Raw genomic sequence first — 26,300 nt, 5'->3', positions numbered from 1 at the left:
AAACTATCATCAGCCAAGCTTTAATGGAATCAGTGTTGCAAATAGATTAATGTTACAACGAATGACAAGATAAAAAGTGTAAAATAGATATCTATACTTCATATGCAGGAGCCCATTGGATAACATTCAAATGGGCTAAAACATGGATGATTAGGTCTTGAATAATTATGAAAAATGTTAGTAGACCTGCCGGTTTAGGGACTTAAATAATCTATTCTACCTAATTATAGTGCTCTTGACCAAATAAACTGGTTTCAAATTATGTAATTCGGGCAAATATTTTAATTCACAGAGCTGCCATTTTCTTCATCATCACATATGAGAGCACCTTTAAATAAGCGTCTTCAGCATGTGTGCTGTACATAAAAAATGTTGTTTGATTTAAGAGACTTAGGGGCCTATTACAATGTCAGTCGCTTTCAATTCCGACTGGCTGATTTTGATTCAGCTGGTCGCAATTGAAACTGGATTGTCATTCCGGCTGGCTTCCGACAAGCTCAAGGATCCCTTTGGCCAGTCGTAACGGGCCCGTAATCCAGTTGGACTGCAGTTTACGCCATCCAGATTATGATGCACGCTTTCCGGCAGGGTTTCAATGCCAGCCTTTGCGACATGGAAACCCTGTCCCCAAGCACGGCCCCCTTTCCTTAGTGGCCTCCGGTCGGTGTTAATCCCTGCACTATGCCACGGGGTGCAGGGATTAACGCCACATCACATTTCCCTATGGGAGCATGTACTACGGCTGGTTTACGGCAGTAACACATGCTCCTATAGGGAAATGTCAGAATGAGACCGCACCATCATAATGGGACTGCCGACTGAAGGTCGTCAGTCCCATTTCCGAGATGGTCCGCCCATCATCATAATAGTCTCCTAAACTTTTGCTCCATATATAATACACATCTAGCCACATATACGATACATATGACCCCTGTCTTGCCTCTGAGTTCATTGATAGAACTGTCATCAGGGTGGTGGCAGGAATGTTTTGCAAATCATGTTTAAAAACTATCAGTTCCAATAAATACATGACTAAAGCATGAAGTGCTTGCACACTGTAATTTGCAATCAGAAAATTTTCCATTGAAATGGCACAAGATTTCTCACAGACATGCGGTTGTATTTATAAAACTATATAGCGTACATAAAATAATTTCTGGAAATCGAGTTCCTGCAAATATTTACCATTTGCACATCACATGTAAAGTGTTCTGAATTGATTTGCTCCTATTTAAATCTTTGTTTGCATCACACTAATATGCTTTCGTAATTCCTGATATATTTTGAAAGATTTGGACTATTCATTTAAAACCTATTTAAATGTTGTGTTAGAAAAAAAACATTTTACAAACGTTTGCTGCACAATGATTGTCAGAAAGCTCACTTGACAAAAACCTGTAGATGTAATAAGAGAAAGAAAAGTAAACACAATTTTTTATGATAAGATAAGCAACAAGTAGTAATAGGCATTGGAAATGCAATAGGTCTTGCATTTGTTTGATTTAGAGCTTTTGGCGTTGTAAATGGTAATGTTTTGTACCCATGTATTAAGAGAAAGTATTTATATTTTAAATGTTGGCATGTGATACCATGGGAAAACGCATATTTGACAACAAATAGTGGCCAATAATAATAATACTAACTCCAAAATGCTACGGAATAAACCCATTAGGCGAACGAAAAGTAGGCCAACTAGCTAAACTCAGAAATTACAAAAAGGTGACACCGACCCAGAACACGAAGGAATAGTGACAGAACTCACCGATCTGGAAGAGTACACTGGCACACCTTAAGCTAACTAACTAAGTTCTGACTGGGGACAAGTTTTTCTGTCAAAAGACTGCTCTCCATTCTCCCAAGTACTGATAAAATCCGGAGATAAGCAGGCAAGTATGCTACATGACTGGGACAAGGCGGTATATAACCGAAGCAATTAACTATGGTTTATGGCCTATCATTTCATACAAAATTTTCGGGGAAGAGAAATGAGCACAACCAAGATTGCGGGACAAATCTCTCTGCTTAGTCCTGCATCTATTATACTTAACACAACGTGTTCAAGATTTTGATCACATAGTTGCAACAGTTAATGTTGACCTGCAGTTGATTAACAAAGAACAAGATGAGCAACATTGAGGTAGGTGGGAACATAATCTATTGCGTAGGTCTATGCTTTTAGCATTAGGCAGTCGTGGAGAGGGTTCTACAACGACGGAGCCACTAAAACTACCCAAGCCACTTGAAACTTGCGCTTCTAAAGCGTATTTAAAATGGCAGCTCCAATATATCCAGCTCTGCAGGACTACAGCAAACACGTCCCGGGAGCAGATGCAATTTTGGATTAAGTAGATCTGCAACCGTCCCTATTCTGGAACGATCAAATAAGTTTCACCTAAAAATGAAATTGACTATTTCAATTCATCTTGCATCCAAACTTTCCTCCACTTAAATGCAAATAAGCGAAGAACTACGCTGCCCTTATACCGTTGACAACAGTTGCCACGCCACAATTACCAATCCTGCTGTAATTGATACAAAAGTCAAATTATCACGTGCTATTTGTAAAAAAACTAAATCTTCCTTAATTCTTAGCAGGAAGCATCTATGGACTTGCAATATGGCTTTTCATTAGTAATATTGCAAGCCATAGAGTGTAAAACGCTGTTTTTTTTACCGCAAAAGCAAGGCACTGATGACCGTGACATTGATAACACGGAGCCACTTAACTACCCATTATTTGCACACTACCATTCTACAAAACGCTAAGTGTGGCATTCCTAGTCACGCAGATAAAAAAAAATATTTTTCTCTAGCAGAAATGCCTCAACTCGAAATCCCAATAAACGTCTAGAAGTGCAACTACATAACTGAAATAAAACATCAGTAAACATGTTTACACAACTACTATAATAGACGCGAAGGTGAATCCAAATGCGAGCAAAGGCCAACTCTCATTGCATGAACCTCCGTTTTATGAAAACGTGTTTATTCAGCATAAACGTTATATTTGCCATCTTCGATCGTCCTGCACCTCAGTCAACAGAGGAATCCCAGGATAGCGTGGATCATAACTAACTAAAGGGCGTGGAGCTACAAGTCATCCCTCCCGTCGCAAGGAATGCGAATCCCGCTCAGCCCGCACTGTGAACGTGCCAATAAAACGAGAGTGCACATCGGCTGTCTGAAAGAGACGCCGTGAGCGTGCACATACCTTTCCCCCTTCGGCCATCAAACCAACGACTATAGTTCTCGCCAAGGCGAGCAGCGCATGCGCTGCGTCGCTAGGTGAGACCTAAAAAGACAAAGTGACATATGACCTCTGTCCTTGAACAGACAGCAAATGTGACAAGTTAAAAACAAGATTTAAAGGCATCTTTATTGTTTATTCACTTTCTGAAAGAACACAACACCTGCTCCTTTCCAGCTTATGTTCACTCCCCTGATAGGACCAATGGGTCCTAAAAATAGCTCGACCTGATAAAATGTGACCAGATTTTTCCAGGCTTTATTTATCAAGGTAATGGACAATGTGGTATGTAGGCTCAGGTTTCTGCTTAGTACGGTCTCCATATCACCATTAGGTTTATACATCAGCATGTTTTCTCCAAAGGGTTTTCATCTTAAGGGTGCTACCCCAAGCTTTAGCTTTATTTGACTTACAAATTCAAGTTGCTGAATAGAAATGTAGCAGTTGAGGTAAACACTGCACTCTAAGTAGAGTATAGTCTTCTATCCCGGTAAGTAGACCCATTGGTGACACAACCTGCAGTGGATGTAAACTGTAGAGGCCTTCCAGTGACCGAATTGTGTAAATCTCAGTATTGGGTGTGGGTTACAGTACGTGTAGTCCCATGTCTCCCTGCTGCTTTGTTTATCGTACAAGCAGGGTTCAAAGAGACACTACCACAGAGTAGTGTGATATTCAGTGTTGGAAAGAAAGAAGTCTTCAACATTCTTGACATGATGTAAAAGGAAATATTTTGGGGAGATGAGTCCCATTCAGCCCAGAAGACCCATGTCACTACACTCACATCTCTCATCTTTCCCACAAAGGCACAAGTGACCGCTCATAGGGAAAGATATCTTGACCCCTCCCTGCATCTCGCTTATGGTGTACGTCAGCCTCTTTTTGCTAATTACTCTTGGTGATAGGGCCCACCATAAATTTAACGGGGCAGGGTTGTCTGCTAAGGAGCTACAAGAAGCTAGTAGTCATGGGTCTAGACTTGTGGCCGAAGGTTTCCTCTCTGTTATATACAAACTGGTTTCTATGTTGTTCCTCTCTTTAACGGAGTAGCTGTTTGCGAGAAGTGTGGTGAGAGGATCTCACTCTTCCCTATAGAGGGTAGTAGTGGGGATCCTTTTGTTGGATCATAATGCCCTCACACACCCTTTCAGGTGTCATGCTTCATCATCTGGGCTGCTCCTCGTTGGGGCGGTGGTGCAATCCCCAACGGGCTCCCTAAAAAGGGGCTCTTTGTCGGAGCTCTTCTATTCAACTGCCGTGTGATGAGTGCGGGTGTGGGCACGAGGAAGTGTAGATGCTTTGTGGTGGTTTAAAATAGAGCTGGGAGTACCTGGAATGGACACATTTTATTCTGGGGGTCTCCTGTCCTAATTAAAAGAAGTGAAACAAGGCATTAACATGAGCCTCTCTACGGATCTATGTGCTCTTGTGGTCGAGTTCATGGACCACCATCATGGTGGAGCCCCGACATGAAAAGGCTGGTGGTGCAGGAACAAAGGGCCCCGATGCCCCCCGCCATGGAGATACAACATGTGCCCCCTGTCTGTACCCCCACAAAGTTCCAGCATGGCATGAATGTCCACGTCCATGCCGTGCTGGAACTTTCTTGCTGTTCCCATTGTGGTGCCTGTTTTCCAGGCACCGCCATGGGAGTAGCAAACAACTGCCCACCCTAGTACACATTGACTCGTAATACGGTTGGCAGTGTTTGCCCGGCTTTGGCGCAGCGGAGGCTTTATTGCTCCGTAAAGTCAGAATCAGTCTCTAGATTTTTCGTTTGAAAGGCATGCGTGTGGTAAAAGCATGCATTGTGAAGGCATGCTTGGTAAAGACGCAGTTATGTAATGACCGCGTTTTTAAGGCATGCATTGTAATGGCATGCAAAGTTCCGTCATACAACTGGCTGGAGGTTTCCTCTCCGTTATCCTCTTCTGCTGGTATCTGAAATAAATAGACTGTCATAACACTTGGTGATGAAGACTCAAGGCACTTGAAGCAATATTGGTGTCTGTGCCTACCAAGATCCTTTGCTCCATATTGTTATCTAGTTCCAGGTCCACTGCAGTCCTATTGAATAGGTGGGGGGACTAGCTGTCTGCAGTGGTATTATGCCAGTGGTTCTGGGATGCCTCACGCTCCACTGTCCTGCTTGGAACATTGCAAGACACGATGCTGCTGCCAAGATGCCCCCCACTCTTGCAAGGAATTGCAAACATTCTCCCTATTCAATAAGACAGCATGTATTGTGCATGCTTAGATCTCAGTGCATGGGATCGTAGTTCTTAGCTCACAAGATGGTACCTCGAAAACTCTTATTCCCTGCAAAGAAAGGGGCGACCTTAAATGTCTTTTCATGACTTCCCCAGCAGGCACTGCCAAACCCATTAAAGGAGACTGGACTCTCTTTAGGGTCCATCCTGTGTGACCATGACCCAAGAACTGAGGCAGTGGATGGCCTAGGCATGGTAAAATACCACCTATCATGTCCAGAGACCCCTCATACCACCACACATTGAGACAGCTGCAGGTGAGCTTTTCAATACTTCCCCTAGGCATCACTATAATATCCTGTTTTCAGGATGGGGGCATTGAAAACATATAAGTGTATAGGCATTTATGGATGAAGCCTGCAGACAAGACCGGTCTCCAGGATCATAAACCAAACAACCCACCAAGTTGTCCGGTAAGCACCTTTCATTCTTCTTTGAATCTATGATATAGTGTACTGAGCTTTCCTCCTCCCCACAATAACTGTGGGAGGGAGTTCCAGCATGTTTGCGTACCTGGGGGTGTGTGTTTATTTATTTTTTAACTAGATAAACGTGAAATAAGGAATATACGTTTTCAGATGGGGGTAAACACAAGTCAGATGCTACAGAGTTGATTACGTTTGTGGTTTCTTCATGACGTCTCCAGAACAATCTGTTGATGGTAAAACAATAAGGACAGCAATCCGTGTCTACCATGGCACAAGACGTTAATGTGGCTAAAACTGAATAGAGAAATGGGTTGGGGAAACAGACTCCCTCCCTGAACTCCCATATGGCAAGAGACAGGGCTGGACCCAGTGACGGATCTAGTGGGCTTCAGACTATGGGATGTAATTGACCTCTCCAGCTTAGATGAGACATAGGACGCAAACGGAATTGTGCCATTCGCACACTTACGGGCTGAATATGCCATGCACACAACACAGAATTTTAAATATTTGCAAATATGTCACTTTACAATTGAGAATTCCACGAGGGCAAGACATGAAGGAGGATTTCCCCCTGGAAAGACGGGCATATGACATCCAAGGCTATTTTCCTTACATATGCAACGTTGATGGGGAACACACAGGTTGACCTGTCCCGACTTTGGGCCTGTTGGCACGGCGACGCGAGGGAGCTGACTGGCGAAGACTGGAGGGGCCCCCTACAGTTCCCCAGGGATATTGCCATAAAGGCAAACTATTGACTCATTCAGTATAAAACCCTGAATAGGATTGATCATACTCGCACACTACTGCATAAAATTGGTAGGTCCCAGGATGAGTTATGCCTTAGGTGCTGTGGACAGCGCTGTGATTTCATGCATACATTTTGAGAGTGCCTGAAGCGTGCCTCGTTCTGGAACAGGGTTACACACACCCTCGAGGAGTCCACAGGGTTCACAACTGACCTTGAGGACCCACCGCATTGTTGGGTGTCTCCCAACTTGGGATATGTAGCAGAGAAAAGGGAAATTGCTCAAATATGGTAAAGCGACCAATGCCCATGCCTGCGGGACTGGGTGAGGGCCATGGAAACATGCAGTATAAGTGGGTAGATGGTGTAAATGGGGACGGGATACCCCCATAAATACGATAAAATGTGGGTGGGGAGGGTGAAGAGCCATAGGCAAATGGACAATGATGTGTATAGTGTGCCACGTACAGCCCGATGTCTCTAACTTTGTGCTGGACCCTAGTCTGAAACTCTGATAATCGAAACGAGGTCCTATGGAACTGTTACGCTGAAGCCAATTACTGTTGTATCTTGCATGGTGGGAGAAGAGTTGCGGGGAAGGATGTCTGATCTATCTTCTGTGGCGGCTCAGTGTGTTATCTGGTATTGTTTTAAATGTTATAATTTAAAAACCAGTAAAAACATAATACAAAAAAACAAGTAGATGAAATAACAGGTACCAATCCACTCACTGGCTGTACACTGCGGTGGACGAATCCTTTTTTAAAATTTTTAAATCAACAGTAAGCAGTGCAAACCTTGAGCCAATAGCCATTTGCAGCTCATTCGGCTGGTTTTGCCTCCGCATGCCCCAAATTTATTTAGAAAAGCAAAATGCAGGAAGAATGCCTTGCAGCATAAGAAACATAGCAAGGAATGTTGATGTTATTCAGATTTTTAGGGGCCGGACAATGTAATTACTTTAATGATAACTATATTACGGTAATTACACTGTCCGGCCCCTAACAGTACACGAAACAACTTCCCCAGTAGGGGGAGCCTGTCTATGGCCTCTGCCTCTGAGGTAGCCAGGATGATCCTGCTTGCAGGCAGTGCACAGAAGCCTTCCTGCTGGAAAAGTTGCTGCAAAAGCACTGTCAGGGGCTCAAGGGATTTATTTGCCTTAATGGAATTATAAAAGTAAATACATTTCTCAGGTGTTCACAATTCTCCCAAATGGAACTGTGGTGGGCTTTCTTTTTTCCCACCTCTGGAGCAACCCTGATTCAGCTCCTCAGGTGAACAAAGAAAGGGTGAATTTGCATGTTTTGAAATATGTCCTAATATTTTGCCCACCCCAAGACTTGTACAAGTAACGGGAAATGGTGTATGCCTTTACGTTCAGTAATCAAGACTGTTAGGTGGTGTGGAAATTACACAGAGGCAAGAACATAGCGCCTCATTTATCCAAGATTAATGAAGTGTCCAGTTTTAAACAGTGTAGGCTATAAAGTTCATTAAGAACAGTTAGCGGAGTGTCAGGATACTGGCCGCTCTCCCAGGGCAGCACTGCCAACGCGTTGGCGGATTTCAGAGTGGGGCCTATAGCAGACAATAGTAAAGCTATACCCTGGCACCTTGATGATGCATTCCAGCTTGAGGACAGGGAGCTTAGAGGGTGCATATTGTGGCAGGGCAGTGCCCAGTTACAATCATTACACAGTGCTAGTATTTGTTATCATTTATTGTCTACTGACATATGGCAATCATAATGTCTCTGTATCAGTCACTGTCAGGTCTAGAGTTTGGCCTCATCCTCAGTGTTAAAGGACTAGGGTGAGGAATGTTGGTGAATGATGGTGATGCCCCGACTTCCCACCTGTAGTCTTCTTTACAGGACATCTCTTATCCTCATCCCAGTCCTACCGTCTCATTTCCTTTCCATTAAGCTCTGCTCTTTGCCCAGATAGACTTTACTGCCAGGGTGGAAGCATAGGACATGACGTAGGGAGAGATGTGGGGTTTCTACCCAGAACCTGTGGAATTAATGACAGGTGGGAAATCAAAGCAATGCTATCGCTTAAAATTCCCATCGCCCCCTCCCCCACCCAGAACATCTGTGCCTGCTCACACATGCTATAAGATGCCGCCGTGACTTAAAGGCGAAGCGTCATTGTAACACCATGGCATAGCCTGACTCGATAAGAGCCCGGGCGCAGCCGCTCAATAAACACATGAGCACAGCTGCAAGGTCCGCACTCTTTCCGTTGGAAGCATACAGCTTTGGCCAAATCGAAAGTGGTACTGAGGCGAACCAGCATTTCGGTGGAGCCACGCTCCCTGTCTCTGGCACTCTTGAAAGCTGTGCCGAGCCAGACCTAATGCCGCTTGTCTCCCCGCCTTGTAGATAGGTCATCTTTCTCTACAAGTCCACCAAATGTTTTACTACACTCAGCATCACTGCTTTCATCGCTCGAGGTACAACTCGGATTTCATGCATAAATCATAACAAACCTCTGTATCGGCCGTTAGTTAAACAGAATTATGTCACGTGTTCGTCACCTGAACTTTTGTACATTTGCATAGGAAAACGATGACACGTGTAACAGGAATTCTTTTCTCTTTTCCCCAAATAAAAACCACACAGCTTCCCGGAGCAGAAAAATGGCAGCCGCAAGCAGGGCCGTTGTTCGCTTTGTTCACTTCCCTTCTCAGCGGCTCCACCATGCAGCTGCTGGCGAAGTGGCCGGCACGGACCGCCCAAATCATGCCCACCTGTGAGACCAAGGTAAGGCATGTGACTTGTGACCACTCCAAATCTTACTACGTGTGGACTACCACTGGAGAGCTTTTGTGAAAGTACACAGCTGCCAAGGTGTGAGTTTGACTATGTGTGACATTCCTCTGTTTTCGGTGTGCTGAAGTGTGACATTTCACGTGGGACATTTTGAGTGACACTTAATTCTGAGTAGAACACTGTAGTTATGTCGATCTATTGAAGGAAATATTAGAAAAAGTAACGTTTGTGCAACATAATGATTTCCAGAGTCAGCCCCCAAAACAATCCAGAATGCAAAGTAACTTTGGGCATAAAGCTGGGACCAGTTGAAGGCATTTGTCAGTGAAGTCATGGTGGGCCATTTAGAAACTCTGAAATGGGCTTATCACTTCCTTTCAAATCTCCACCCCTCCACCATATAAAGTAATTTTACATTTCTCGTTTGTTTATGCAAACATCAATTTGTCATTAGCAGGACTTGTAATATGTTACTTTATGAAGTGGTCGAAGACTGTATTCAAAGACCACATTACATTATCTGAGTGCTCAGGACTGGGCCATCCATTTCTCAATGACTTCACCAGTCAATGCATGATCAAATAATATTATTTTCTTAACCTCAGACGGATGAAAGGCCTAGAAGCCCCTAGCAGGATTGCAACGTGTTGCATAGGCAGACAACTCTTCACAGCAAGGGTTCAATCTACTTAGCTACCTATTCATTGTTGTACACTTGCCAACATTTGCATGAAGTCAATAAGACATTCATAGTAGCATAGTAGCAAAGTAAATGCGTCCCTTGTCCTAAAATGGCATTGCCAAAGAATCTTATTTACCTTTCTTAATAATATTCTATTTTTTGTAGATTTCGTGTTTCAGGTATGAATTTGGACTACAGGTCTTTGAGCAGAAGCGCCTCCCAAGTAAGTGTTGTTGTTCGTCTGTCTCGGGGGATAAGCGTGTGCCTATGCCCGGCAGGTATGCCAGGAGCCGGCATACCTGAGAGGTGGTATGCTGGGCTCCTGAGGTCTGTATGTGCAGTATAGCAGGGGCAATGTCAGCTCAGCAAAGGTCAAAGCCAGAGATTTGAAGCCATCCCTCATCATGTGTGAGTAGCACATGTAGCCCAGTATTTCCTCTGCACTCTGCTGTTTATAGGTTTGGACTGTAATGGGGGAAGTGAAACAAGTGTCAGAATTTGAAGGAAAAACATTAATTTTGAATGCACTACATGCACCCAGCACAGCTCAACTTCAGTACTGCAAGTTCTTCTTCTACAGGCATATTGCTCTTGCAGACCTTATATTTAGTGCAGAGCAGAGAGCCTCATGCTAAATGTCTTTATGGACTGTGTGTGAGTGAGTTTGATGGCCATGTGCTTCCACAAATACTTCATTTGGAGTGTTGAGCGGATAAGCATCAGCTGGGGCTATCACTTATTTTCTTATGCATTATAGGGTTTTGTTCTGAAATTGGTAGTGTGTTATGCTGTTAATTTTGCCCTTACCATTCGTTTGGAAGCATCTTTCCTGTCCCTGGTAACTAACAGAGCTCGCTGGACATTGTCAATGGTAACTCTAAATTGATAGCACCCAACGGAGATGTTGGACAGAGTGATCAACAGAGAAGGCAGTGATCGCCCCCACTGAGAATGTTGTAAGCAGCTGGCTTGGCATTATTGCTGCTCCAGAGAAACTGGGCCCTATCCACCACTAACCCGACCTAACAAACCCTCCCCCTGACGCGATCTGATGCTCCAAAGCCCTGCATGATGATCAGTATCACCGGGATAGGGCTCCACACCGCGAACGGTCAACAGACCATTGTTGCTGAACAGTGGTTGTAAGGAGGACATGTCAGCACTTTCAAAACATTTTTAGATACATAAGCAAATGAAACAACAATTTCTTTAGTAGTTAGGATTATGATGAGTATATAATAAAACACCACAGTCTCAAAAGTACTCCATTGAACCAGAATGAGGTTCCTTAGAAATCACAATTCTACACAATAAACACAAGCTTAGCTCACCATCAATAATCTATTCTATAATAATTATTGTGTTATGGTGTGTTCCTGGTTATTCGGGATGCAGTTGCTTTGCATTGACAGCGGATGTGAGAGTTAGTCTGTGGTGGAGTTTGGCTACTGTCTTGATGTGAGCAGTGACAGCTCTCGACAGGCCTACCAATCCGATTCGCAGTTAACCTTATATCTATAAAGAGTACATTGGCTGACACTCGGGTGCTTGGCATGAAACAGCCAGGCCCGCCACAGAAATTGTATCTTTTATGTGTAAAATAGCTTGTCATACAACATCATAATTAAAATATTTAGAGTCATAGTGACTCAAAAAGTTGCATTCGGTAAAATGTGCACTGAATCCACAATGCAGAGTGGAGGGATTTTATGGGTGTTTCTTTCCACTGAACCCTGCCACAAACCTGTCTCACTAACCAGCAGCTCCCTGTGATGTTCTCAGCCCTAGCTCCCCTGCCAAGCACCTCCAGCAGAAAATAACAACAGAGGGGAGGTAGAGTACAGAGATAGGATTCTTACTCCACGGGCACTGTTTACATAAACAAAAGGAATCCTACTCAAAGTGGACAAGGATAGTGTTGACCACAGATGTGGGAACACTCAGTGTTTTGTAAAATACCCCTCACACACCAACAGGCCCCTTGGTGTCATGCTTCATCATTGGAGTCTTCGCACCCCTCTAACGGGATGAGGCGTGCTACGACCTACGACTACGTGGGAGCACTGAAAGTATAGACTATGTGTGGTGTGTGTGGTGCAAGCGATAGGGTATTTTAATGTGAGTGGTGGGATATAGTGAAGGTTTAAAAAGTACCTGGCTCGTAGGTATTCAGGAAAAATTTTTTTATTCACAACCCCGGGCTGGTACTGTTAAAAGAAGTGCAGTTTGAGGTAGTTAACTGTCGTAACTATGGACAGTACCTCTGGTGTGCGTCGACATGTTTCGGAGCTTGTGCTCCTTCTTCAGGACGGGGGCACAACTTCCCCACCTTACTCACGTTTTTCTAATTAAAGTGTAAATAACCAAAAGTGCAGGACTATTTACAGTGTTTCAATGATAAATTAAGGCTACAATGTGCCTACAGCAGTATAAGACCATGCAGTTGCATGATCTGAAAACCAAAAACCAAAACAGAAAATTGGTTACCCTCATTAGGGTGGCTCAAACAGGTGCAGTCACCTGGAACACCAACAGTACACTGGTCTGTAAAGAAAAAAGACACACAGAACACACAACGAAAATAACACACATAAAGTTAATGGAAAAACCATTGGTCATACTCATTGTGTAAGGTTGTCTTGCTTCATGAGCATTTCAAGAAACGTCTGGGGTTGATTGCTAATTTCGCAATCTAGATGAATAAAGAATCGGTTTCAGTATTTTGTACTCACTTTTGGGTGGGAAATGGTGTTTTTGTTTACCCAATACTTACAGACTTGGGTCGAGTTTTCCTCCGTGTTACCCCATACGCTGCTCCGCTGGTAATGGCTGTCGAGGCTAGCCCTGTCATATTTATGCTCGAGTTCTGTAATTGATTTGATAATCATTGGCTAATTGTCGGATGCGCACTAAGCCCATACATGGACCCATACATGGACCATCCGTTCAGTGACTGGTTAAATTGCAATTTAAAATTGCAATTTAACCAGTCACTGAACGGATGGTCCATGTATGGGCTTAGTGCGCATCCGACAATTAGCCAATGATTACCAAATCAATTACAGAACTCGAGCATAAATATGACAGGGCTAGCCTCGACAGCCATTACCAGCGGAGCAGCGTATGGGGTAACACGGAGGAAAACTCGACCCAAGTCTGTAAGTATTGGGTAAACAAAAACACCATTTCCCACCCAAAAAGTGAGTACAAAATACTGAAAACCAATTCTTTATTCATCTAGATTGCGAAATTAGCAATCAACCCCAGACGTTTCTTGAAATGCTCATGAAGCAAGACAACCTTACACAATGAGTATGACCAATGGTTTTTCCATTAACTTTATGTGTGTTATTTTCGTTGTGTGTTCTGTGTGTCTTTTTTCTTTACATAGCCAGTGTACTATTGGTGTTCCAGGTGACTGCACCTGTTTGAGCCACCCTAATGAGGGTAACCAATTTTCTGTTTTGGTTTTTGTTTTTCAGATCATGCAACTGCATGGTCTTATACCGCTGTAGGCACATTGTAGCCTTAATTTATCATTGAAACACTGTAAATAGTCCTGCACTTTTGGTTATTTACACTTTAATTAGAAAAACGTGAGTAAGGTGGGGAAGTTGTGCCCCCGTCCTGAAGAAGGAGCACAAGCTCCGAAACATGTCGACGCACACCAGAGGTGCTGTCCATAGTTACGACAGTTAACTACCTCAAACTGCACTTCTTTTAACAGTACCAGCCCGGGGTTGTGAATACAATTTTTTTTTCCTGAATACCTACGAGCCAGGTACTTTTTAAACCTTCACTATATCCCACCACTCACATTAAAATACCCTATCACTTGCACCACACACACCACACATAGTCTATACTTTCAGTGCTCCCGCGTAGTCGTAGGTCGTAGCACGCCTCATCCCGTTAGAGGGGTGCGAAGACCCCAATGATGAAGCATGACACCAAGGGGCCTGTTGGTGTGTGAAGGGTATTTTACAAAACACTGAGTGTTCCCACATCTGTGGTCAACACTATCCTTGTCCACTTTGAGTAGGATTCCTTTTGTTTATGTAAGCACCTCCAGCAGGCAGGCAGTTCTCTGCAGAGGGGGTTCAGAATGTCACCGAGAAATTCCAAGGCATCAGATAGTCTGTCGATTCTGGAGACAAGAGTTGAAGGCCAACACTGGCGTGGATCTCTGACAGGAAAACAATAAATCTGTCTTTTCAAGCAAGGGCTTTTTTTTGTTTCTTCCTAAGCAGTCAGAAGTTTGGGTGTTCGAAGAGTAGATGTAGTCAATCTTTAGTGGCCATAACAAATGCTTATGATGGTAAAAGTCCCAGGCTTCCCACTCCCACTTTTCTGGCAGTATTATGAATGTCTGTTTTTTTGGTAGTGTTTTATGGCGCAGAATTACTTGTAATTGCAATTCACATTTATAGAGCGTGTTATCACGTCCTAGTCTCTAAGCGCTATGAGAGAGAGCCCTACCCAAGCACATGAGGAGATGTAATAGATTAGATTGAGCCCCAGACTTCCGAAAAAAGTACTGTTTTCAACTTCTTCCTGAACAGGAGAAAGGCGAGATCCTTACGTACATTCTCCGGCAAGTAGTACCAGAGTTGGGGGATGGAGGTTGAGAGGGTTCTTCCTCCTTTAGAGGATAAGCTAAAACTGGGGCAGACCAGCAGGCCGGCCTCCGGAGACAGTAGCACCCTGCTAGGATTATAGTTGGCTAGACGATCTTTGATGTACTTAGGGGCTTGGCCATGGATGGCTTTATTTCTAAAACAGCTTTTTACATTAAAAATTCAAGTTAGTGGAACCTGTTCCACCCACATGAAGCTTCTCGGTCTCCCATCTCAATCCATGTTGCTCCCAGATTTGGCCCCAGAACGATAATGGAAAATAACTCCTGAGCAAGCAATTAACTGAAGCATCCTAGAAAACATAGGCAGCTCAGACCTTGCTTGGCATGCTCTACTCTGGCAGAAAAAGGGTATCACCTATTCAGTCAATCGATCAATCAATAAACTCGGATTTGTAGAGCGCGGCTAATCACCTGGGAGAGTATCCAGGCGCTGGTCCTATTTTATTCTGATAAAAAGTTCCTCTTGGGAACTCCCTCTCTTGCCCAGGGACATAGTTACCATTGGTGCAACAGATGCAGTGGCATTGGAGCCGTGAGTCATGAAGGGCTCCTTCATCTCTGGTAATGGCTGTATTTTACTACCCCAAGAGTAGGCATGTCCTTTTTGGCACCAGTGACAATGGCATTACTGCTACCCTACTGCTCTTGCCTTCTTCTCCTTATGTGTGAGCCCTCTCTACTCTAAGCTGCAGAGCAGAGTTAATAAAAGGTGTAACTTGTTGGGGGCTTGAGCCTGAAATGTATAAAAGGTGCACTTTGGCACTGGCATCTAACTTCACACATGGGGCCAGATGTAGGTCACCAAATACCGGTCGCGGCCGTTACCGAACGGTATTTGGTGATTGAGATGTAGGGGGCCTTAAATTTACCGATTCGGTATATATTTACAGAATCGGTATATTTACCGATTCTGTAAATTACCGAATCGATAAATTTACCGAATCTCAAGTTTGTGATGTAGGTGGCACTGAAAACAGTGCCACCGGCCCATAAGAATTCGTTATTTACCCTGACATACTATGTCATGGTAAATAACGGATTCCTGTGTACATGCACATCTGTGCATGTACACCTGTGCCATGTGGCACACATATATGCCCTAAGGGCATGTATGTGTGCCAAATGGCACACAAGCCAGAATCAGGGGTGCAACAGGGTGTCAAAGTGACACCCTGTCCCCCTTGCACATTCGGTAATTTTACTGAATCGGTATTTACCGATTCGGTAATTGACATTGATTCCTATGGGCCTCAATAGGAATCAATGGCAATTACAGAATCGGTAAAAACCGATTCATTAATTACCGAATCATACCGATTTGGTAATTAATTCGGTAAAATTACCTACATCCAGATTGCCAGTTCTTAAATACCGAATCAGTATGATTCGGTATTTAAGAATCGGTAATCTGGGATTACCTACATTGGGCCCATGATCTTTTCAGACCGGTTTCTGTACACTCTCATTTGGGTTCTGATAGTTACAGAATGATGGCCACTGTATTGCTCTAGCAGGAATGCTGTTTACTGCATGGCTGCCAGAAAGATGGGCAGTCTAAAACAACATATTCTGTTTTAGAAGCAGCTGCAATGAGTTTATCCTTCGCTTTCTGTACTTGTATGGTTGGCAGTGGTGTTCATGCACTGACAAATCAATTTGTCAAATAAAATATCTAAACTTTATCAGAGTGAATGTGGCTAGACCTAGTCAGTGGACTGCAGCTACAGCTGAAATCAAAAACCAGAATGGACAAAAAACAGGGGGAACACGGCACATAGATCTCTACACAGTAACACCATAACATTAATGCAACCACAGTCCCCCTGTTACCAGCGTCTTAAATCTATTTGGCATGTCTAATTTAAAAAATGAAATGAAAATAATATTTTTACCTCATAAAAGACAGACAAATGATCCAGGTGCATTACGTGGCAAATAGTCGCACTATCTGTCCAAGGAGGCGAAACCAAATTGTCACCTTCTTTACCAGATGACTGCCCCATTAATACGGGTTTACCATCCCCAAGTACACTTCTTATATTTTATACTTTTTTCTGTTGATAGATCGTACCTCTAAACGTTATGTTATGGTTTTTTAGGAAAACTCGAGTTTACTCTTTTTCTAAAACATATTAAAACATACATTTATTAAAAGTTTAAAAATGTAAAAAGAAAATAGACTCCTTAAAGTTGGTGTCTGTGAGGTTCCAGCTTCACTCATCTCTCATTTTTATGCCTCGGCTACAAGTTGGCCACATCATTTGTTTCCAGTAAATGCTTAGTTGTCATTGATGATTGGATGGCTGCTCATGATTGGATGGCTTATGTGTCTATCTCTTCCCTGGTCTTGATTTATTAACTCTCCTCCCTGTTCTTGTCTCTGTCCCGCCCAGGAGCATTTAAATCTTGCATTGTTCTGACTGAATGAGTTGTATTCTTTGAGTGCATACCTGAGCGAACTAATTTTTTCTTTTTCTATGGAGCACCCCATTAGAAATTTTTATTCTCCCTCCCTCTCTCTGTCTCTATGTCCCCCAGCCCTCAGTCCAGGGCTTCTCAGGGAGGAGGTAGGTTGAGGTTGTACCCAGGCTCATTACTCAAAATACATCAGCAACCCCATTAACTAATTGTCCAGTCAAATACTTGCTTTTATGTAAAATGTAATGTTTATGTACGTACAGAAAGTATAATACGGCAAACCACAATTAACATACACAGACTTCATAAGGTATGCACGCTAGTGTTACCCGAGTCCGCTCTCTTCCCTAGGGACCGTGATTATTTCCCATTCATCTGAGGAGACATCCAAGCTGAAGTCTTTGAATTTCCACTATGGCTTTGGGAAAATTAAAAGTGCCCCGCGCTGTAGTGTTTTTTTTAGCAAGTTCTTAGCCGCTGTTGCTAGAGTTGGGTGTGGAGGACCCAGGTGCGCGTCTGTAGCCTTTCAATGTAGAAGTCTGGATGCTGTGGTCGAAGCGGCAGACATCCATGGTTGCGGGCAAAAAGACAGATAAGAATCTCACACTCTGCTCCCAGGATCCACTCAGCAATCTCTTTCTCCTCACATGGTCCTTTGGTCTGGGGTCAGGTTGAACGTGGGGCTCCAGGCTCTAGGCTCTGGAGCTGTCCAGATCTTATTCTAACAGTCTCCATTACTCAAAGTAAAGCAAGCTTCTTGGATTCCTCTTCTCCCATCCCCATGGAAGACAATATTCTATTGCTAAGCTGCCTCAAATCAGGCTCCCCTTCGGATCCAGGTCCCTCCTTTATTTTATCCCGCATGGCAGAGGCTATTAACCCGCTCGTGAATCAGCTACTTAATACCTCCCTCTCCTCAGCTACATTGCCAATAAAATCGAAACAGGTATAAATCGTACTGCTCCTAAAAAAACTCAGACGGACCCCACTAAACCGACCGATTACAGACCAACTCCTCCCAGCCTTTTTAAAAGTGCTGGAGAAATATGTCAACCAATAGATATCTTCGTACTTGGAAAGCAATAGTACATGCTAGCCAATCTGGTTTTCGCCCCAGCTACAGTACTGAGACAGCTCTGCTGGAGGTAGTCGAATCCATCAGACTCAGTTTGGAAGTGGGTGATTGGACGCTGCTGGTTTTATTAGATCTATCAGCAGCGTTCTATCTGATCTCTCACCACATCCTCTTAACCCGTCTCCATTCTATGAGAATTAGGGGGTAGGCCTGAGAGTAGCTCGCATCTTTTCTGGAGGAGAGAGGACAAGTGGTGTGGTATCACCCTTTTTCTGCCAACTCCCATAAACTAAGGGTAAGAGTGCCACAGGCCCAGCCCTGAGTCTTACTCTTTTTAATGTTTATCTCACTCCCTTGGCTACCCTGGTTGAATCTTTTGGGGGCAAAAATTTTGTCATATGTGGATGACACCCAACTGCTTTTCTCCTGGAAGAATAGTGAGGCTTTCCCAGGCAATAAAATCCGTAACTGTCTCACATCGATTTTACAGGTGGCTGTCCATGAATCAACTTAAATGTAATGGTGGAAAGACCGAGCTCCTCTTCTTCGGTGTAGAGGCCGAGATATCGTGGTAGTCCTTTATTGCCTTTGGATACGCCCCCCGCTATCTCAAAATCTGGTGGTGAAAAACCTGGGCTTCAAATTTGATACAAAATCCTGACACGGTGAGGGATTACTGTCTTGTGCACAGTGAGGAAATTATGAAAATTAGTATCTCTTTATCCAACATCTAATACAAGGTTTGACGCTCAACTTTCAGAAACCCACCGCAAAAGCTACCCACAAATTGAAACCACCAATAACTCAAGGAGCGTCTGTGTTAAACAGATTTCATGCATCCAATTTACGCAATTCTGTAACCGTCCACACACAAAATTCACTGCAGGCTGTGTTCTTCTCAGTGATCTTCAATACTTTTATTATGTAGTAAAAATTCAATTTTGAAGATAAACACATTTTTCACTTTTCAGCTATTCCAACTAATAACATCAATGTCAAATTCCACTCTGGAATTGTGACATTGATGTTAATCTTTCACACTAGATGTCAGCCTCACTGCTATATGCTCTGCAAAAGGTTGGCAAAGGACCCTAGTCTTACTCTTTATATGATTCTCTTATCAACCACACCTCCTTCCTATGATATGCCCCAGCATCTTCGACCAGTGAGCTTCTCTAGAATCAAAGAGCCCCTTTGAAGTGCACAAAGGGCCTTACTCTCCCTTCCTCCAGTGTGTGTGTCTCAACCAGCTCTCAGGAATGTAGTAATCCACCATTCTTCTCCGGGGGACTCTTCATCCATCACATTCCTTCTCGGTTATGGAACCCATACCACTCATAGGCACACATGCATCCTCAGGCATGCATGCAGAAACATATGGGGCTGTCCAAATAGGGCATCACTCACAGGCATACATACAGACCAGCGCGCCGTATAAAACCCACATGCTGCATCCATCCTGATTTACACCAAGACTGAGGAAGTACGTAGCAGCAGAAATTTGCTCGACTGGGCCCCCTTCCATGACCAATTTAAAAAGGCCTGGCTGTATTTCTAATGACTTATTACGAAATTGCATGCTGCTACCACTGTGCTCATGCTACATAGCTCTTGGTGAGGGATGTAGCCTTTCACAACTATGAGAGCAGCACATTGTAGGAGACAAGCCTATGGCATAGTGCGGACATATTATCCGTGTTCACCCATGACCAAACCTTGTTTCCAAGGATCCAGACATCGCCATAGCTGGGTGTCACTCAAAGCAGGGGTTCATGCCTATTACCGTGTGAGGGACTTCTCCGCTCAAACCCCAATATTGCCAGCCATGCACGTGCATGCGCTTTGAAACATGCATTTACAAAGCCAATAGAGAGGCTCTTTTTTAAATATTTGTCTTTGTTGACATTTTATTATTTGATAATACGACTATATAATAGAAATGGAAACCGCACATGAACAATAGCCAAGGGTTGGCACTGTTGACTTACTGTGCCATTCATCTACTCTTGGTCTGATCACATATAGAAGATGAATGCTTGATTAACATACCAGGAATTTCCATTCGGTTGCCAACGGTGTAGAAAGGCTACTGTCCCTGAAGGGAATTGTGAGTCTCCGCTACAAATTATGTCCAAGCTTTAACAGTTATGTGAGACACAGCACTTTTGTTTGTAGTATGTACTCACTTATGACATATGTCTCTGAGTTACTCAGTGAAGCCTCTATAATTTGTTTTGCATTTAGATCTTAGCTTGATCCATCACTTTATATCAGGAGTTTACAGCACTGGTCCAAGAAGGCAAAAGCCACTCAGGAGCTTCAGGGTCTCCCCATGAGATAAATGTATTGGCAGTCACATTGGCATGCATTTATGTAATGAGTAGTTATCCTGACAATCTGGCGTGACTCCAACCCATGTGCCCTCTACTTCACTCTCCTCCAGTTAACGGTCTTGCTATTTGCTCTGAATGAGCTTTGTAAACCTGTCGACATATGTAATTAGTCCCGATTGTTTGTTGCCTTTGCTGCCTTCACAAATGACACTTACTTGCTCTCTATATTGTATTCATATATTAAATGTTTGACATGCACTAATTTGCCTAGATCCATTGCTACCCTTTTCTTTTGTGTACATTTTCCTTATTGTTGTGGAATATTAACACAACTCTCATACAAATAAATTATAACAGATGCATTCCTTTTTAAGTTTGTAAAAGTTTGTAACCTATTTACTACATAGAATGCGTAATACCATGCGTAGTACCTTGTTTGTGTGACAATAGCAAATGACTGTCAGTAAAATACATAAGGTTACAGACTGAAAAAAGGTCTGGTGTCTTTCTGCAGGGCGTGAGTGAACACCTTGTTATATCCCCCGGGTACTGCATGACCCGATGCAAGGAGAAGATCGCTGTTACCCTTGACCAGGACTTCTTTGGCTGCTTCGCGAACGAAGCCCGGATATCACCCTGTCCGACCAGGTCAGCTTGAATTCACTAGGATCCATGTGAACACAGAAGAGAATTGATATACTCATACCTAGAGGATGTGTTGGTCACTGATATTTCTCAACTCCTAGCTACTTATTAACAAAACAGGCATGTGCCAAGAGTCACATGGTTTTAAAAAGCCAACCGAAGCGGAATGGGCAACTCATTGGGAGTCCAACGCTTTCCTTTCAGAGACCACTTCAGTGGGACTTTGCATGTCCTCTATAATCCTACTCCTTATACTTATGCTGAACGGGTGGTCCACCAACTACGTGCCCCATGCTATGTGGAGTGAAAGGCACAGTCTCACTAATGTGACTCTTTTAAGCCAGCTAAACGCAGATACTATAATCTCAGCATACATTCAATTAGCCCCCCTTTAGCCTGATCCTTTACCGCCCCTAGTATTTTTCTTACATAGAAACATTTAAAGGCCTGGGACTGGAGAAATAGTCGCATGCCGTGCTCAAGGCGTGTTTTTAAAGTGCAAGCGTAATCCCACCTCTGGCCTTTTGAATGTGCATTCAGGAGAAATGGAACATGTAAAAACACCTACAACCACCAGATTTTGTACCAATGTAATACAATACAACCACAGACATGCAGACATTCTCTGTCATGTCTGTATTAATTTACTACGTATACTTTCATGATTTCTGTGAACTCGGGTACTTTCATGCAATGCTTCCATAACATGAATAGAATAATCATTGCATGTAACAGCACAATCATCTTAAATCCAAACCAATCTATCAGTTTTGTCTATTTATCATTGATTAGGTTTTTTTTTCTATTCAATGTTCTTATTGATTAGACACAGTTTGGATTTAAAATGAATGTGCTGTAGGGTTGTTTTACGCATTATATCGAGTACCACTACCTTATTTTTCCTAAATTGGGCCAAACCCCATTTGGTGTATTCATTGTCAACTTCTTTTTCTGATGCGATTGGTTCAACCAATTGTATCAGAAAAAGAGGCTGGGAGTTGGTGCTAAATACGCTCCTGCTCTGTGTTACCAGGAAGCCCCTTTCTTTGAAAAAAGTCTTTAAAACAGGAAGTTTTTTTTAAAAAAACAATTAATTACAGGGTAAGGTCGCAGCCCTCTACACGGCCATCCCATTGGAGGCTAACAAGGTCACATAAGAAGATTGATGCCACATAATGAGTAGGAAATATGGAAATTTTTTGGTCATAAAAAGCAAAGGCACCAATGGTTCCTGCATAAAACTACGGTAGAGGAAGTATCCTCTTGTAGATCTCTAGGAATGCACATCTCATCTAATTCGGATTGGAGAATGCATTTAGATGATGTAAAATCCCGGGTGTTACCAAGTATAGCAGTGTTGCCGACGTTTAGCCACTGATTCTGGAGGACCCACCATGGTACCAGTCTTAGATGTGTTCAAGGCAATGGTTCAATCAACATGCCAATATGGTTCTGAAATATTATACATGAGTGGGTTTCAAAACCGAAATATATTGGAGGGCTGGTGTTTCAAAGCTCTTTTGAACTTTCGAAATCTCTATGATACAGGCAATCAGAACTGAACAAGACTGGTGTCCTGACATTTGATAGTTTATTGCAGAGAAGATAAAATTCCTTTTTATTGTAAAAATGAACTCTTGAGTAGTAAGCTGAGGTGGGCTGCCAGTCTAAAGAGATATAAAAAAAAACTATAGTTGGTCTTTTTTCTTTAGACTCTCCCACCTTGAATGCTCCTTTGAAAAATCACACAATTAGAATTACATATGGCAATAGCAATGATGTCACATGAATATGGCTTCAAATATTTACAAACAAAGTTCTCAGTGTCCTCCTTTCTGATAGATTCTTGGAGTAATGATGTGAATTTTCTGCATATTTTTATGTTACCAGACCAAGGCATGTAATATAGAATTTTCAAACTTATATTTGATGTAATAAGTGTTGTTGGGGCGTTTGTACAGAGGGTAATAAGAAAGGAGATTCCTCTTTAGCTGGATTTCATAGAACCATAAGAGAAGAATAATGACTGGACATGTAGGAAATTTAAATGTTTAGAGTATGTTATATAGAAATCGCTTTGTGGATGAATTTTGATTTGTACAGACTGTTGGTTTTACCAAATTGTATAAATATAGTGGAGTGGTGTGGCTCACTGGTTAGAGGCGGCAGACCCGGAAGCAGGAGTAGGCCCGGGACCAGGGTTCAATTCCCGACGCGGCAGGGTCGTGGACCAGGGTCAGCGGACTCGATAATTCTCGCCTCGGTGCCTACTCTAACCAGGGGTCCCACTCGGCAACTCTGGGCATTAGCTTGCCTAATCTCCACAATGGCCCCATCAACACCGGGATGCCTGGCTTCACCTTGGGGACTCCCAGTATGGACCATCCCACAGGGAAAGCCAGGACGGGCTCCCCAGCGGTATACCGCGCCAGGATACTCCGGTAGTAATTGAGCGTGTTACAATACAGCTTATAACATAACATAACATAATGGTCGATTCCTTTTTTTTTTTTATTTTTACATTTTTGTAAAAGTTAATGGACTATGGTCCCAAAAGCTGAATTTTTGATTTCAATGAGTCAAAAGACATGTTCTTAAAACTGCATTGGCAGCTTATGATAGGACAGCGGATCACGCTCTAGCCTTTTCCCAAAAGTGTTGCACAATGAGGTGGATATCCCCAGAAGCCACATTCGATCTCTCAGTCTCTTATATCACAGCAGCATCTGGTAGTAAAATGCTAATGACCTGTACTGGTCAAGGGCCTAAGAGTTTGCCACGATTCAGCAATTTCAGAAACTCAGGCCACCAATCAACTGCACACAACCTGACCAGGTGTTCACCAACCAGTCCCTTACTTCAATATGCACTGCGGCCTCCATGCTCAGCTTGGAGTCATGTACAGATGTTGCTGCTTTCATACTACACATTTCCCTACGTTTGGGCAACACGTTGTCTTACGTAGGACCTGCATAAAACATAAATGGCAGCTTTTTTCCCGCCACTTTCTCCCACCTTCCCTTTCCTCTCTTTATAAAGTCCCAGGGGCGGCAGTGCAGCTGGGTCTCACGGAGATTAAACATTCCCAGATCTTGAATCCAAAGCTCACCCACGTCATATTTTAAAAGGTTTCAAACTATAACCTTATAAGCAATCGCATGACATTGCAATCAATACTACAAATTGAAAATAGCAGAAACCTGTGTGCAAAAACAGAATGGTGTCCATGTTTCTTTAAAAAAAAAGTATCAACTAATAAGAAAAAGTATTAACGTGTCTTTTCAAAATGAGTGACCTGGGCAAGCAAGGTGAACGTGGTAAGATGTGTAGTGAGAAATACTAGGTTGTAAGGGTTTGCTAAGAAACCTTGGAGGCGTAAAGGGGACAGTGGCAAGGGCGGAGATGGTGCACGCATTTTATGTTGGAAGATAAGGGGTATTATAATGTGTCAGGGATCCTTAGGAAGTTATAAGTGCACCAGTTAGTGGTTTAGAAAAGGATCACTTTAAAGATAAAATGAACTCTGCAGAATCATAAAGTGTTCGTAGAACCTTAAAGTTGAGGAATTAAAGCCATGCGAACGTAGTGTCCACTCCAACCTAATTCATAAGGGGACCAGTTATCGGAGCCTCTGGTAAAGACTTTTAACGAGATTGTCTGTAGTATTGATACCAAAATCCATTGGAGCACTAACGATATCAGAACTTGTGGATGCATGAAGCAATGTCACTAGTAAACCATGATGTATATTTGGGACAAATTACCTGCCTGGCTGTCACCGGGACGCTGCTTTGTAAAGTAATAAGGCTTTCAGTCCATGCTCCAGCTGTGGACTCCAGCATGAGAAAATGGCGCCCTGCGTATCTGATGTGTTTACATTGCTGCATCCTACCTGGGTTCAGGAAGGCTTTGCTTATGGATGATTCCACTAGCGCTGCTCTGGCAAAATCTGCTACATCCTTCTGGTAACTCTTGTTTTTTTTCTTCTGATCCCAGGTTGGAGGTGAAGAGTGAGCTGTAAGTACGTTTATGTATTGAACTTTCCTTGTTTTTGAATGTTGGTTAATTATCTTGGGTGTTATACCATCAACATTGAGTGGAAGGGCCATTGTGAAAATGTAGAGTGATTGTGAATGGATAGTGTTGAGAAGTCAGTAGGCACCAGGCAAGACTAAGGGAGCTCTCATGATTTTCCTGCGGGACAGTGTGCTTTTCTTGGGTGGATGTCACAATAATCTGAGTGATTTTTGTTCTAGGGAGGACACTGTGAATGACTTGCAGGAGCAGATTTCGAAACTGATCACACTGTTGGAGCAAGAAAGAAGGGAACATCGTGAAACGCAGAAACGTGTGAGCAATTGGATTGGTATATTTGGTGCCTCAATGGGATGGATGCGGAATCAGGGAAGATACTAAGTTTAACCATGTAGTGCTGGGCATGGTGGTTTCGTGGGCTGACACATCCACTCCAGAGATTAGTGTTTTTCCTCATAGTCACAGGTTCGAGTCCCAGCAGGTCCACGCAGCCTTTAATACCTCCGTAGTTGATAAAATAAGTACCACTGAGTTGGTTAACAACAATAATTTGTTATTCAGTGCCAAGGCCCCACAAAGGGTGACGGTATGCTTTATAAATACATATACTATGCAGGGCGGGACTGACTACCGGGCAGTTTGGAATGCTGCCGAGCTGGGGGCTGATTTCACTGTGGTGGGGGCTGCGTGTGCTTCAAAATAATTAAAGCGAAACAAATTTCGTTTAGCACACACAGGTCTCCATGAAAGAAATCAGCCCCCAGCTCAGCAGCATTCCAAACTGCCCGGTAGTCAGTCCGTCCCTGATACTATGAGACCTGGTATAGAAGAGGCACCCCTGCAGCCAGGCCTCAAGCTGTTCTTGGTAGAGCTCATGATCTCTTCGAAAGCCCCCTACCCTGGGCAGCCTGATCTCGGTGGTGCTGAATGCCTCTGCTCTGCCTTCACTTGGCCAGGGCAGGGTTTGTTTCACGCCCGGCTCAGAACTTGCCCGTCAGGCA

The 26,300-nt window shown here is 43.3% G+C and overlaps 1 protein-coding gene across 2 annotated transcripts in view; it reads left to right on the top strand.

Annotated features, from left to right (window-relative positions):
• TRAK2 (trafficking kinesin protein 2) overlaps positions 1-26,300 on the top strand; it is a 704,082-nt gene that overhangs the window by 548,542 nt on the left and 129,240 nt on the right. For both annotated transcript variants that reach the window (XM_078680216.1, XM_078680217.1), the window contains 5 exons: positions 9,323-9,463; positions 10,320-10,377; positions 21,134-21,267; positions 25,261-25,281; positions 25,521-25,614. In XM_078680216.1, coding sequence (XP_078536342.1) covers positions 9,323-9,463; positions 10,320-10,377; positions 21,134-21,267; positions 25,261-25,281; positions 25,521-25,614 — 448 coding nt within the window. The remainder of the gene's footprint in view (positions 1-9,322; positions 9,464-10,319; positions 10,378-21,133; positions 21,268-25,260; positions 25,282-25,520; positions 25,615-26,300) is intronic.

This window comes from Lissotriton helveticus, chromosome 3_1 (assembly GCF_964261635.1).
Source record: "Lissotriton helveticus chromosome 3_1, aLisHel1.1, whole genome shotgun sequence".
In the NCBI taxonomy this organism is placed as follows: domain Eukaryota; kingdom Metazoa; phylum Chordata; class Amphibia; order Caudata; family Salamandridae; genus Lissotriton; species Lissotriton helveticus.
The sequence above is the reverse complement of the archived record's forward strand: the minus strand, read 5'-3'. Positions and strand labels throughout refer to the sequence as shown.